Source organism: Falco cherrug, chromosome 11 (genome assembly GCF_023634085.1).
Source record: "Falco cherrug isolate bFalChe1 chromosome 11, bFalChe1.pri, whole genome shotgun sequence".
Classification (NCBI taxonomy): Eukaryota; Metazoa; Chordata; class Aves; order Falconiformes; family Falconidae; genus Falco; species Falco cherrug.
Window position 1 is genome coordinate 16,688,666 of NC_073707.1, and position 13,750 is coordinate 16,702,415.

Consider the following 13,750-nt stretch of genomic DNA (forward strand, 5'->3'; position numbering starts at 1 on the left):
TTGCATCAAATGTCTAACTCATACGTTTTAAGTAATTTGGTGTATCCTTTTCTTCTAGGATAAAGTAAAATTAAGCATATGCAATAATATATCTCTTTTTATATGCTGCAGTTATGATCGTAAGCAAATTTTCAAAGCCAAGTTGTGGGTTTTTTTTTTTTGTTTTGTTTTTATACCAGATGGGTGGGAAGTCAACATAATGCAGAACAGGTTGATTAAAAGGTTCAGGATTAAGTGTGGAATAACCCAATATGCACAGCAGGTACATTATTTGACAATACCAAGTGCAATGCAGTGTTGTGTACATGAGTATAACAAACTATTTTCTGTTGATAACTACAAAAAGCTCAACAGGCATTTCAATTAAGATTGGATAAAGCAAGTAGTTCTCCTAAACAAAGTTTCTAATTATAGTACTTACATTTTTTATATGGCTCCTGTTTTCTTTGCTGACCTTTAAAGCTGCTGTCGTTGAATTCTGGCTTATAGAACTGATTGCCAGTTCCTAGTTTGATTTCCTGAGGTAGAACTGCACCCTAGGATTTCAAACATCAAACCTTAATCAGAAAACTATGTATCTATCATTTACATAGTAGTCCCATATGATTATCACCTCTTTCCAGAGCTACGCATACCCTGTGTAACAACAATTTCATCCAGAGGATTTATTTGTAACATTAACTAGAAAGTTTTCTGATTCAATGAACTGACATATAAAATTATGTACCTTCATATTCTGAACCCAGGGATCTGTTTAAAGTTCACATACTAACCTTCTCATGCATGTTTTGCTGAATGTGGTGAGACTTCCCAGAACCCTGCAATGATTGCCATATGCTGCAGAATTCATCATCTTGCTTACTCTGTGCCTGAAAAAATAAGAACACCCCCAACAAACTCAGCAACTATAAACTCAACTTTTGAAAAGCTAATCATATACAAACATATTGTGAAAATTTTAAGGTCCAAGTTTAACTAAGTGCTCATACAGAAATTGTCATACTGACACTAGAGGAACTTGCAGGTATTTAATTTATGAAATAGGCTATTGTGGTGGGTTGTATTTATATAAACAACTCTTCCTAAGAATCACCTTTAAATGGAAACGAGCTTAGTTTGTTTTGAGATTGTTTTTGTTATTAACCGAAGTTATGAACATAGGAAAGATCACCAAGTAAAACTAAACTCAGATATTAATTCAAAATGGGTTCAAAAGCATGCTCTCATACCGGTAGCATTCTTAAATTTTGTTATTAAAGCCTTATTTTGAAAGGCCTTATCAATCAGACTCAACTGCTTCATAACATTACAGGTATGGTATGACAGAACTGAAGCCCAGCTATGTAGAAAACACTTTTGAAAAACTAGGATCTAAACAAGGATAACACAGGATATTATGCTCATTCAAGAGCTGGGACAAGTTCTGCTCCAGTCTGTATACTGACGAAAACATTTGATGTGCTAAAACAAAGCTACCTATTAACCATAAGACAAGGACACCCACTCTAAACAGGGGACCAAAATAAATACTGACATATTTGGGTCCAATACTAAATGAATCTGAACACTCACTTTATTTTTCTGATTGCCACTCAGAAATGATCCTTTCTGGGGTGAGTTAGAGTTGCCCTGATTTTCAGCCCTGAGATTGTAATGCTGTCTTCCATTCAGTTGCTAAATCATTGAGAGAGAGAGAAAAAAAAAAAAAATCAGAAATGTTTCATTGACTTAAATTTTCTTTTGGAAAGATGTTTTTCTTGTATAGACTTAAAAAACAGGAGAAAATTCTTCTCAAACACACTTATAGGAACATGGAATTATCAATTAAGCTGATTTTCTTTAAAGAAGTCACTTACTAAAAAATAAAAGTTTTATCAAACCAATAAGAACTCCAGTTCCTCTGTAATTTTTCATCTTTTACTGTATTCTCAAAGTAAATCATAAGCAAGATTGACAAGGAAATCATGTCTTCTCTTTCTGAGCATGGACAAACTTGGCCTACAGGAAGCATTACTAGGAGCAGAGCTTTAAGGAAATAACTGCATCTCTGCCCAAACAAACTATTTGTTGACACCAAATGTGGTGTTACTGCTCCGAACTAAGTATTTGTCTCTTAGAAACACAACTGGAGCTACTCAAAGCAAAACAACTGTCAATAAGAAACTTGTGGTCCCTTTCATTATTAGATTCATTAATTTCTTCAAAATAAGGACTACCCTACTTCTAATATACTGGCATAAAAATTAAATTTTGTTTGTACCGATGAACATAACCATGGTCATAAGGGAAAAATGTTTTTGTACAAATGAAAGAAAAGTCTTACTTGAGTAGGAACAAAAAGGGAGCGAGGAGAATGGTTGAGGCCTCCCAGATGATCTTTTTGTGAGCATACAGATGACAGATCAGATGCATATGAATTGCAGTTATTCACAGCTGGCTGAGGTTTAACTATGGCCATCAGTTTTTGATTTCCCATTTCTGACCGACTACCATGGGACAGGTTAATTAAGGCACTTGATGGCAGACGATAACCTCTGGCAGGTGAGCACCTTAAGAAAAGCAAATTACATCATTTTCCTGTAGTTTAATTGTTGGACATTTCAATATATTTGATTTAACAACACTGGTGCCTCTATGCCGGAAGAACAGCAGAGACTAAAAACTGTATCCAATATTGAAATCTAGTACCGCTACACACAGTGTTAATCCCATTGTGCTCCCCTTTGACCTCCAGCTGTCAAAACCAGAAAACAACAGTAACTACTATTACTCTGAGTTTATACTGTACCTTTCAGTGCTGAGCTCAAAGAAATTTTAAAGTTAAGTGAACTGTTCTAGCATGATTCTGTAGTAATTATTTCTGTAAAAAAATGATGAACCAGGAAACAATATTTTTTCTTTTTCTGAGATGAAAACTGATGCCAGTAGCAGAATTATAAATTGAAGTTAAACAACATTTAGTTTTATATCTTACGATTCTGAATACAGAAGATTAACTGTTTTACAGGACATGCAAGGGATAGGATAGTGTTATGCTTGCCGAATGCAGGGAATAGGTAAGATTCCCCTCTAATTTCTGCCATAAAAAACTTAATTTATCTAAGAACAGTAAAATGAAGCCTGATGAGTAAATGTGTGCACTTCAAAGTTTATCTGCTTACTTAAAATACAGAAGTTATCACACTTGTTAGAACAAAAGCATTAACCATGCCTCCACCTCCTGAAGAACAGTTTAGGTTTTAATGGTGATTAGAATTTAGTGCCTAAGTATCAATTATTGATAGTTCAGAGTCCCTCCTTCAGAGGAACAGATGATTATGGACTATTTTTTAATCTATATGTTGAAGCCATGCTGATAATAACTGGTTTTCTACATACTTTAGAAAGAAAATTGGGTTCTAGTGCCTTATGCTGGTTTGTATTCGGTTTCTACAAATCAGAAGCTTCTAAATACTCAAAAAAGCCTAGAAGAGCTCTTCCAAAATACAATAAGCTTCATAAAAGTTATCCCTACTCAAAGAGAAAAAGAAACATAAAAGAAACAAAATCTGACCAATACTGTTGAGAAACAAAGTTTTAAAAAGAGGAGTTAAAAATACTCAAACCAAAGACAAAAACTTCATGCCATCTATACCAGTAGTATGAAATGACTATGAAACGCTCTGCACAAACCTTATGGTTAGGCCTCCAAGGAATTCTTCATCAAACAAAACTTCGAAGAGTACATCTGTTTCTCTAGTGGCTAGAGAAAACAAAGTAAAATGTCATCCTACATATGTAACAGCTATTTGATCTGAATTATGTAAATATCTAATTAGTTATGCAATAAATAATGAAAAGACCCAAAATAACTCACTAGCAACAAAACCTCCCTTATTCCCTAAATGAATAATTTCATTAACAGCAATTCAGAAATGCTTCTCCAAGTCATACATGGCTGCCCTTTTAGATACACTCCCAACAGAAACATACCATGCATAACAACTTACAGACCTGCGCAGGTTAACGGAACTGCAATATATAGCAGTATGTCACAGTTGTCAGAAAACTGCCAGAGAAGAGATGCAAGCCATCTTTACATTCAGGCAGTCTGCAACAGACAGCTTTAACATTACCTTCTTGCATAACGATAAACTAATACTCCTTTTAAATTATACTAGTGTATAATTGTTACGGAGAAAAGAATACCTCTCTAAAGAGCTGCATTCATGCCTACTCTATTCAAAATTCTGTTGGATGCAAACTGAATGAGAAAGCAACTACTTCAATGCCAGGTAAGGAAACAATTTCTGTTACTAGATCTCAAACTGCTACACCCAATGTGATTCAGTAAATCCTTCTGTTTACCTGAAATAGATTAATGGATAATCTTCCTGTCAAAGAAGGTATAAATCCATGCGATTTAACAAAAATGGAGTATCACAGAGTAAAAACTACATTTCAGATAAAATAATTTCAGACAAATTGTGTTTGATAAAACTTTATGTTCAATGTAAATATTAAGCCTAATACTTTTTTTATCTGTACTTCTCTTAACTTTGCCCCTATCTTTCCATAACTTCATTTTGTTCTTTTTGTGCAGCCTGTGTTCTCCCTCATTGACCTCTCTGCCCTCTTCATATTAAGAAGGAATAAAGGGTAACTGATTTCTTAGTCAAAGTACAGCTATGTAACACAAGAAATTAAAACAGGATACCTGTAGGTTTAATTGAAAACAGTAGACGTCATTAGTGACTTATTTAGTTACATGTGCTTTATAGGTGTGCAGTTTCTGTGCATTCACAACCATTATACAAAACACTTTTCTGCAGCCTGCTTTCACATCACTAGCCAAGCTGTTATATAGCTACGATGCTAAAATTATGAGGAAAATATTACCTCCTTTAATTCCTATAATGGTACCTCGAAGACCAACTGGAACAGAAAAGTTCTCTCTCACATTGACAACACGGTCAAACAGCCTATACTCTGCATCTCGATCTGGAACAACCCCATTCTGTTGTTCTAATGGCTGACAATAACCAAAACATAGTGTTAATGTTAACTAAAAAATAGGGAATACAGCAAAATGCATTTATAACAGTATCTGAAACACATTATAAAGCAAACTTTTGGGGGGATAAAAGGGGAGAGGGGCTGGGAATTGTTTAAGAACATAGAATCTTCCCTCCCCAGACACAAAGCACGCTTTCACTTTTTTTTTTTTCTTGCAACTCTCACTTACTGCTTCTGCCTGAGAAAGAGCAATGCTGTACATGATCCATGGCAGACCAAGAGGATCAATTCAGACAAAATAAATCCTCCTGCCTGTATCAGTAACATGGGTATCTGTGAAATACCACGCAAGATAAGCAGCGGGTCCTATGTCAAGAACTGGACAAAAAGCAAAACAAGGAAGAAGAGACATATTCTATTTTGCCTTCATTACACAGCCAATAAGAATTGTAGAAGCATGAAGGACAGAAGGCAGGAAAAAAATGAATGTCAGTATAATACATAACAGAGTTTGTAGTTAGTAGAAATTATCTCCTTTTAGAAAGACTACTGCGCTCTAACTGGTTTTCTAGAAGGCATTATAAAGCTTTTTCTTCCATTAATACTGTATAAAATTCCCCTCTCTGAAAGCTGGTAAGCTTAGGTAAAAGAAGTATGATCTGGATATTTTCACACCACTTACTCTGTACAGCAAATGGGGTTTCACAGTCACTCGCACCTTCTTGTTGCTCTTTCTCTGCTGAAGGAAAGGAACAAAGTCATTACAAACATGTAGAAACCAACACTAGATTTTAGGTACAACAAAACACCTGAAAAGATAATATAGAATTCTTCTGTTTTTTTTTAGATAAAGGTATACAGCTTTCATGAAGCCTTTAGGATGACGAAGTCCAGTTTTTAACATGTGACAGATTTCTTACCAAAGCTTTTGCATTGTTTGGCTAATTCCAGAACTCACAACAATTTTATTAACATGTCCCTGCAAGTAATGTCAAAGAAATCAGCTTATTATTTCATGTGGCTTTGCCTTTAGCTTTTGCTTTAGTAATTTCCTTGGCTCTTTTTTTGATCTGTGGCTTTCAGAAATAAACTTTCTAATTTTCCTCAGACCAAACAGAAACTACAAGGGAAGAACATCTAGTTCTGCACTTAGAAACCGCACTTCAGTAGTTCAGAATATATACTGACACCTCACCTGTTCCTTTCTGAAATGGCCAAGAGACAGAGTTCAGAGAATTGCCTAATGCTGCTGAATTATCTGAAAAAGTGAGTCAATTAAAAAGATTAATAATGAGCTCTCCTGAATTTCTGGGACAATTCGTGTTAGAAATTCACATCTTGCATTACATTCTGTATTTTTTTTCTTTGGAATGACAAGTACTCTTCAATTATTTTATTCTAATTAAAGAACCTGAAAACTAATGGGCAGCTACTTTTTGCTTCACCCCTGCTCACAGTGATGTCAAGCTGCATACCTTGCATTTCTCTATTTCTTCTTCAATTTTCTCAACAATGGCTGCATCCAAAATTTGCAAGTCACAAGATGAGCGAGACAAAGCAGACACAGGATGTGCTTTTAACCAGGCAACAATTTCTTGAACTTTCTCAGCTCTAAATAAAAACCAACAAGAATAAAAGTTTAACTGCATAAACTAAGAATTTTACCACATTTCCTGATTTAATCAATCAAGTATTATGATACAGGCACAATGCTTGTATACATTCATAAAGTAACAGAATTTAAGAGTTCTGTATTTACAATAGGGGTTAAAAAAAATAACCGAATCATGCAATACTGTTTCAAAACTGTAACTTTGAAGTTTTGTCTCAGAAAAAAAGATATTTAAAAATTATTCAGTAAATTACATTTGCATCCAACCAACTAACCATGTCAGGTTTTATTTAAAGGTTCTGTGACCAGCTGTTTCTCACAACACAGAAAGAACTTCAGGGCATGCCTCACTGGTAAAATGGAGCACAAACCTGAGATTCTTGTAATAAAAACTGTCCCACAATGGTATATCCACCTGGTAAGAGTCCTGTGGAGTGCAGCATCATTTGAGTGCAACTAGCTAATAACAAAAGCTTTTTTAATATTACTATGCTCTATCTGGAACCAAGGTTGCTCCTTGTCTCCCATGAAACTGACTGAATGTACACCAAAAATAAGCAAAATATTTAAAATTCTGCACATTATTTTTCAAATTCAAAGTGATCTTAAACAATTAAAATAATTGTTGCTTATTTTCCAAAAATGATTTTTTGGTGACTTTGTGACTATACATAACTAAGCTTACTGAAGGTTACTTTAAAAGCAAGAATTAATGAAGTAGCCATTGAAATTAGATTTCTCATTTCATGGACCTGAGATAGGAGTCTGACAGAGACTTGGACTCCACAACTTGTAACATAACAACATTGTGATAATTTCTTCAGAGTCATCACTGAATAACCATGCTGCTCAAGGACCAGCAAGGTTTGTTACATAGCAGACACTCCACGATCACCACCGATTCCACAGTGTTGCCAGTCTTTATGCTGGGGAGGTGACACACAACAAAGGAGAATGATGGCTTACCCATTCTCATCCTCTCCAGGCCAAATGTCATCTTCATAGAAGATATCTTCCTGGCTATTCTTGGCTATATAATTAAATAGTTCAGGGACCCTAAAAAATTAATTAAGTGGAAGACAAATTTAGTTTCATATCAGCATAGACCACAAAAAAGCCTCATCAAAACAAACCCTGACAAGCTTCAAAATTTCTGTAGCCCAGATGGATTATTTTTTACTTTAGTGTCATACTGTTCATTTAGCAACAGTAAGCTGCTGACATTATTACTCTATCCCAAAATATGCTTCTCCTTGAAAGGAGAGACTGTTGGAAGGAGAATATTGGCATAAAAGAAATTCCATCAAGCTATCTCCAAAAGCAAACTCATCAGTTCTTAGAAGATCTGTCTCCAAAGGGCCAACTCCAAAGTGGATACGAAGCTGGATAATTTGGATGAAGTTCATATCCAATATTTACCTTTCTAAATACTCAGCAAGCAGTTGTTCTACTGCAGAAGAATACATCCATTCATTTCCAACTTTCTTAGTATAGCCAGGAACTTCTTCGTTTTTCTTATTGAACTTCAGGTTTAGCCCCACATTTGCTTTGTGATCTCCATGAGGACTGGAAATCAGAAAAAGTTTATCCACAGACTTTAACCACAGAAAATTCACTGTGATGTTTACTTGTCAGCATTGTGTCAGCTCTAAATATCACAGGATGTAAGCTGTGCTACAGTAGCTGTCCACATGTATGTCCATACCTCATTGCAAAGGAGGATAGGGCTTCATATCACAAAACAGTTGTTATATACTTGATAAGAACAGCACTTAAACATAGCAGAAATAGAGTTTTATTGGAATTTAGAAGCTTTTCTACAGTCAAAGTTCACAAAAAGAACTTACTTTTTCTTTGATCCTCTTCCAATAAAGATACTCCCTGTAAATCTGGACACAAGATATCCACTTACTCCAAGACGGCTGGCCAAAATATATGCAGGATTGTATTTCACAGAGTATTTCTTTAAAATAAACAAACAAAATGTATTGGCAATTCCCAAAGGATAAGTATTTTTATACAAAGGGCAAAAAAATGATATGGAAGCATCCCTTAAAGACATTTACCATTGCAAAATATATTTGACACATGCTTTAAGCTTTTATTAGAAAACCAGAAGCACTTACATGCTGGTTCTGTATTAAAGGATCAAGCTGGGGTTCACAAGGAATATTGAAAACTACACGAATTCTACCTTCTGTGATCACATCACGTGAATCTTGAACCTTGGAGAGAAACACAACACATGAAAAACGTTATTTAAAACTAGCAGTCTTTGGACTTTAGACCGCCTAGTCTACCAACAATTTTGGTGCAGTAGGCACAGAGATGCATTGGGATTCACCATCTTGCCTTGACCTGCACACTGCTTCCTCACAACGGCAATCAAACAGCATTAGATCAAAGGAATCCATGACTGAATATAGTCCAAAACGGAAATTCTATGTGTTGCAAATTATCCCAAATAATTCATAACAATAATCCTGCATTCAAGCTATGCTACATTTTTCCTGTTATTCCAGCAACAGGGATAAGGGAAGCAGAAGAATCCCCTCCTCCTCTGACTAAACCATCAGGGAATCTTCAATTTTAAATTTTAGCTAGCAAATGACCACTACTGCCACACAACATCTTAGATTATTTTAGGCTTGCAAATAAAGAAAACTGGGGGGGGGGGGGCGGGGCGCGGGGGGGGGCGGGAATTATTTGAACTAACTTCTCCCATGCAGCCGTAATACGGAGATCCCAGCATAAAGGCTGCACTTCCAGGAGGAAATAAGTCATCCAAAGTTCTGATGTTTGAAAAACGAGAGTCAAAGGCTTTGATATCCTATATGAAAAAGACAAGTTTGATAACGTTAAGTATCATTCAGTTCCAGTAGAGTAATTTAAAAGTTCATATAAATAGACACTTATTCTAAACACTGAGTCTGAAATAATTCAAAGGCAAAAAAGTTAATGCTAGATTACAAATGCTGTTGCACAAGCAACTATACTACCTCACAGAGCACTCACTACTGTACCTTAGGCAAAACATCATCAGTAAAAACATGACAAAAACCATTTTTTCAGTAAGATCTCCGAACTGTGCAACAGGGTTCCAAATTTTGTGACAAAATACTTACCTAAGCATGTAATGTTTTTTATACAATAAATTGCATGAATTTAAGATGTTTATTTTTGTTCATTCTGTTGTTTTAAAGGAGCATACACCCTTTCTTCTGTGCACCCCTCCACACCAACAGAGTAAGGAGCTATGTGCAAGAAGATACTGAACTTGTCTATTTACCTTGACAACTGTTTGGTAAACAAAAGGAAGAACTTGTTTTGACCACTGCTTCTCCAAATAAACTTCTCCATTTTGGCGTAGCTGATATCTATTACCAGTGAGTAACTGAGCATACACTACTATTGATGTTTCATGGATAATTATTCCTTTTCTTCTCTGGTAGCTGAATACAAAGCAGAACATTAAGTTTGATTACAATAAACTAAACTGAACCGAGAGGCTGGAATGAATTTCTTGACATGAATCAAAATAAATAAACAATACTCTTAACAAACGGATTCTAACAGCATGCTTCCTGTTTTATAAAAAATACCCAGAATAAATGGATTGACCAATTGCTTATCCATTGTTGCACAGTCATCATTATATAGTGAAGTGAGTTGATTTAAACACATTTTACCTTTACAGTGGGAAGGGTTAGGAATAATGAAGGCAGTTAACTCAAACGACAAATAATAAAATGGCAGGCTACTCTAACTCAGTTGTGTTCCACTGGGCACCCACATTCTAGAAGAGCAAAAGATGTATTCGAATTTAAGAAAGCTAAGCTATCGCAGTTGTAACTCGATACTGTATGACTCCATTCTATATACTTCCCGCAACTGAATATTTAAGACCAGAACAGAAAATCAAGTGGGAAAGTAAATAACAAAACTCATTCATTTGAGAATTCTTTTGTAACAGCATCTAACTTTAAATACCTAGGGACTAACTTCATATATTCCGAAATTTCAACATAAGTTCTTTTATGTTGTTTTTTTGAATTCCAGCGTTCATTAACATTTATCAAGTATTCAGCAGCTATTCTCTACTATTTAGGCTTGTAATAACGCAACAAAACATAGCTAAGTTATAACATGCAAAGTTAACACCTTAATTTTCAAAATTACTCACTGCTCTGAAATGCCTTGAACTTCTTTTAACCACATGCTTTGCTCCTTATCTCCAACATATGCCACTTTAGTTGGAGGCACTGCATTTCCCATGTAAAGCCTCTGTGTGCCATGTGGTTCTTCCAAATAAAACCTTGAGAATATTACGACAGGTATGAATTTAACCAAATAAGATTAATCTAGACATAACCAATTGTGAACAAAACTTGAAATAGTCAGAAATTACTTGCTAAGGACAAGGAAAACTTGCAGCATCATTTTATGTACCCCTTCCACAACAGGCCACGCGGCTTATTTTTTATTAAAAATACCAGTGGATGTGCTGATAGGAAGAGTGTTTAGAAATGTTCTCTTTTACATTATTCGGTGTGGATTTCTGTGCATGCATTTTTCCCTCAAAGCTGAGAAAGAGCTCTCCCAGACTTCTACATCTATAGCAAAATATTGAAGGAGTAGACGTCTACAGAGATAACCAAACCTCAGAAGAACGTTAAGAAAGGGTTCTTCCACCAAGCAGCCTTTGATATATGTGGACTAATCTGCTGTTAGCAAGTATTACACTAAAACCAAAGCTTCTGTACAGCCTAAGGAATTTAATATTAATGAAACACTACAGACAACAAACAACTGTCTATGAAATATCTCTTACTTAGTTTCTCCATCTGACACAGCAACAACTCTGGCTTCTTCAAGGTGTGGCCAGTTAACAAAAACACGCTTTCCAAGTATCAAACTGGCAACATTTTCTACTATCTGAAAAAAAACCAGAAGTTACTAATTCTTTAACATATTAGAGATATTTTTAAAGTATTTTCAAACTGGTTTTGCAATGAAAAATACTCCAGTTGAAGAACAGGTTTTCTTGCAGAATAAAAAGCTCATTTTAGCTTATTAGATTGTATTTTGATACCTATTACAATCTCTGATTGGCAATGGAGAAACAAGAAAATCCTGTCTTGTTGTTTTCCTCCTTTCTCATTTCCTGGTTTTATTTATTTAAGTCTGAAACTTTTTTCTTTTTCTGGATTTGTGTTTTGCTACCTGATATTTTTGATTATGAAAGAGTGGCCTTTTAAAGGATTTAGAAAAAAAATGATTCTTAATGTCTCTACATAACTCCTTCCTCTAATTCCTCTAACAAACAGTCTCATTTAAGTGGAAGGTGTTAAGTTTGCTTTGTTAATGAAAAGGGACTGATTAAAAAAGTGTCTTTATACTCAGCTACACAAGAGACAAGGGGCTCTGGTCTGGAGACTCTGCTTCCTCCCATTTATACTTTTTCCAACTATTAATTAGTCCGGAGTGAGTCTCACCGACTCGTTACCCAAGAACATCTGATGGCTACTACAGAGAAATGCCAGAAACTCTGCTAAGGAGACAATATTTAATATTCTGAAATCAGTACAAATTTAAATCTTCCAGCAGATTTCCAAAATTCTAGACTTTTCCCCACAGAAATTTAGCATTTTAATCCTAACAAACTTTTATTTTTTACTACTGACCCCAACAAAAGCTTTCAGTGTGAACAAATATCATAGATGTGTTCCGTTAAGGGATTTGGATGTTTTCAAAATATATACTGGGAATACTTCCACTTAATGGTCTCAAATTTGAGCTGAAAGGTAAGAAGTCTAGATTTCTTACTCCAGCAACAAATTCTATAGCCTTGAGCATACAGCTGTATTTCACCTTCCTTTCTTTTCATCAAATTTTAACAACTTACACATTAACCTCATTTTGAAATCAAGCATTACTAGTTAAAAGTTTTAAAATATCTAAAAATATTATTTGAAATTAACTATTCAATATATTTAACGATTCTTTTTTAAGATATACTTGGGTGTCAAAAATTTTGAAAAACTTTTTCAGTACTACTCTAGAAATGTTTGTCTCCTACAATACACTATAAAGAAGATACAAATAATGAACATTTAAAATCTGACTATATAATGAATTCAGTCTTTTTATGACAAGGTTTTTTTCTCTGTTTTTTCTGCTGTTTTGCTGGTGTTTTTTTGTTAGGAGCTGAATGTTTACCTGCTCGTTTGAGTTCTCATCAGCTATGATTTCCAACATCATGTTCTCTCCATGGCTGCTTTGCTGAAACACCTGTACACCACTTTTTCTAAGGTAGAACTGGGCAAAAAACAAAACAGCACGTAAAACTCACTTGAACTCTTACATAGTTATCTGTTAAATACAATTGAAAATGTCAGAAGAAAGATATCTTTTACCTTATGTTTAATGTGCTTTAAAGTAGGAAATCCACAAAAATATAATGCACTCTTGTTGATTTTAGTTATCTTATTGTGGGTTATTTCTACATGCCAAGCATCCAAAGGTATTGTTTTATGTCTAAAAAACAAGTTGCACAACAGTTGCTCATACAGGTTGACCTTCAGCTCTAGAAACATTACTCATTCAAACACGCATTAATTGACAAAGCCTCTGAATTTCCTGTAAGGTGGCAATTTATTTAAGCTGCTTGGAATCTATACAAAGGACTATGAAAACCCCATGCTATTGCTGCAAAGAGACTACTAATTAAGAAAAAGACAAAACTTCAAACCATGGTATGTCCCAATCTCCCTATTTTAATTCACTGTTATTGCCAAATTCTAAACTAGCAATGGTTCCATAAAGAATCATTCATTCCACCACTATTCATTCTTCAGTGAGGCCAATCCTGCAACAGGCATTGCTCCTCTGTGTTGCTTTGGCTACTATTAAGGTTATGTTTCCATTTAATCTTGAAACCTCAGTCTGTGTTAAAAGCTGGCTACTTTCAGTGAGAGGAGAGAGAAAAACACATTTGTGTGCAACTCTCTGCACTGGATCCAAATGCCTGCATTTTTTTTACAAAAGGTCTGGAATTAGTGTGCTGATAGATCATCACTATTATCAGATATCTGTACCAGTCTTTCATCCTCCATGTCACACAAAGTTTAGTAATTCTATACA

The 13,750-nt window shown here is 35.0% G+C and overlaps 1 protein-coding gene across 7 annotated transcripts in view; it reads right to left on the reverse strand.

Annotated features, from left to right (window-relative positions):
• The window catches only part of XRN1 (5'-3' exoribonuclease 1), a 41,363-nt gene that overhangs the window by 12,884 nt on the left and 14,729 nt on the right, over positions 1-13,750 (reverse strand). For 6 of the 7 annotated variants that reach the window (XR_008734406.1, XR_008734407.1, XM_055723433.1 and 3 more), the window contains exons 17-34: positions 13,024-13,144; positions 12,827-12,925; positions 11,439-11,542; positions 10,791-10,922; positions 9,897-10,059; positions 9,324-9,437; positions 8,734-8,832; positions 8,455-8,570; positions 8,027-8,173; positions 7,574-7,663; positions 6,471-6,606; positions 5,678-5,734; positions 4,879-5,011; positions 3,673-3,742; positions 2,324-2,549; positions 1,573-1,674; positions 774-869; positions 422-536 (exon numbers count right to left, since the gene is read on the reverse strand). Coding sequence is in view for 5 of the 7 variants with exons in the window: in XM_055723433.1 (XP_055579408.1) it covers positions 422-536; positions 774-869; positions 1,573-1,674; positions 2,324-2,549; positions 3,673-3,742; positions 4,879-5,011; positions 5,678-5,734; positions 6,471-6,606; positions 7,574-7,663; positions 8,027-8,173; positions 8,455-8,570; positions 8,734-8,832; positions 9,324-9,437; positions 9,897-10,059; positions 10,791-10,922; positions 11,439-11,542; positions 12,827-12,925; positions 13,024-13,144 (2,120 nt within the window). In the remaining 2 variants the exon portion in view is untranslated. The remainder of the gene's footprint in view (positions 1-421; positions 537-773; positions 870-1,572; positions 1,675-2,323; positions 2,550-3,672; positions 3,743-4,878; positions 5,012-5,677; positions 5,735-6,470; positions 6,607-7,573; positions 7,664-8,026; positions 8,174-8,454; positions 8,571-8,733; positions 8,833-9,323; positions 9,438-9,896; positions 10,060-10,790; positions 10,923-11,438; positions 11,543-12,826; positions 12,926-13,023; positions 13,145-13,750) is intronic. The other variant, XM_055723431.1, reaches the window with a different exon arrangement.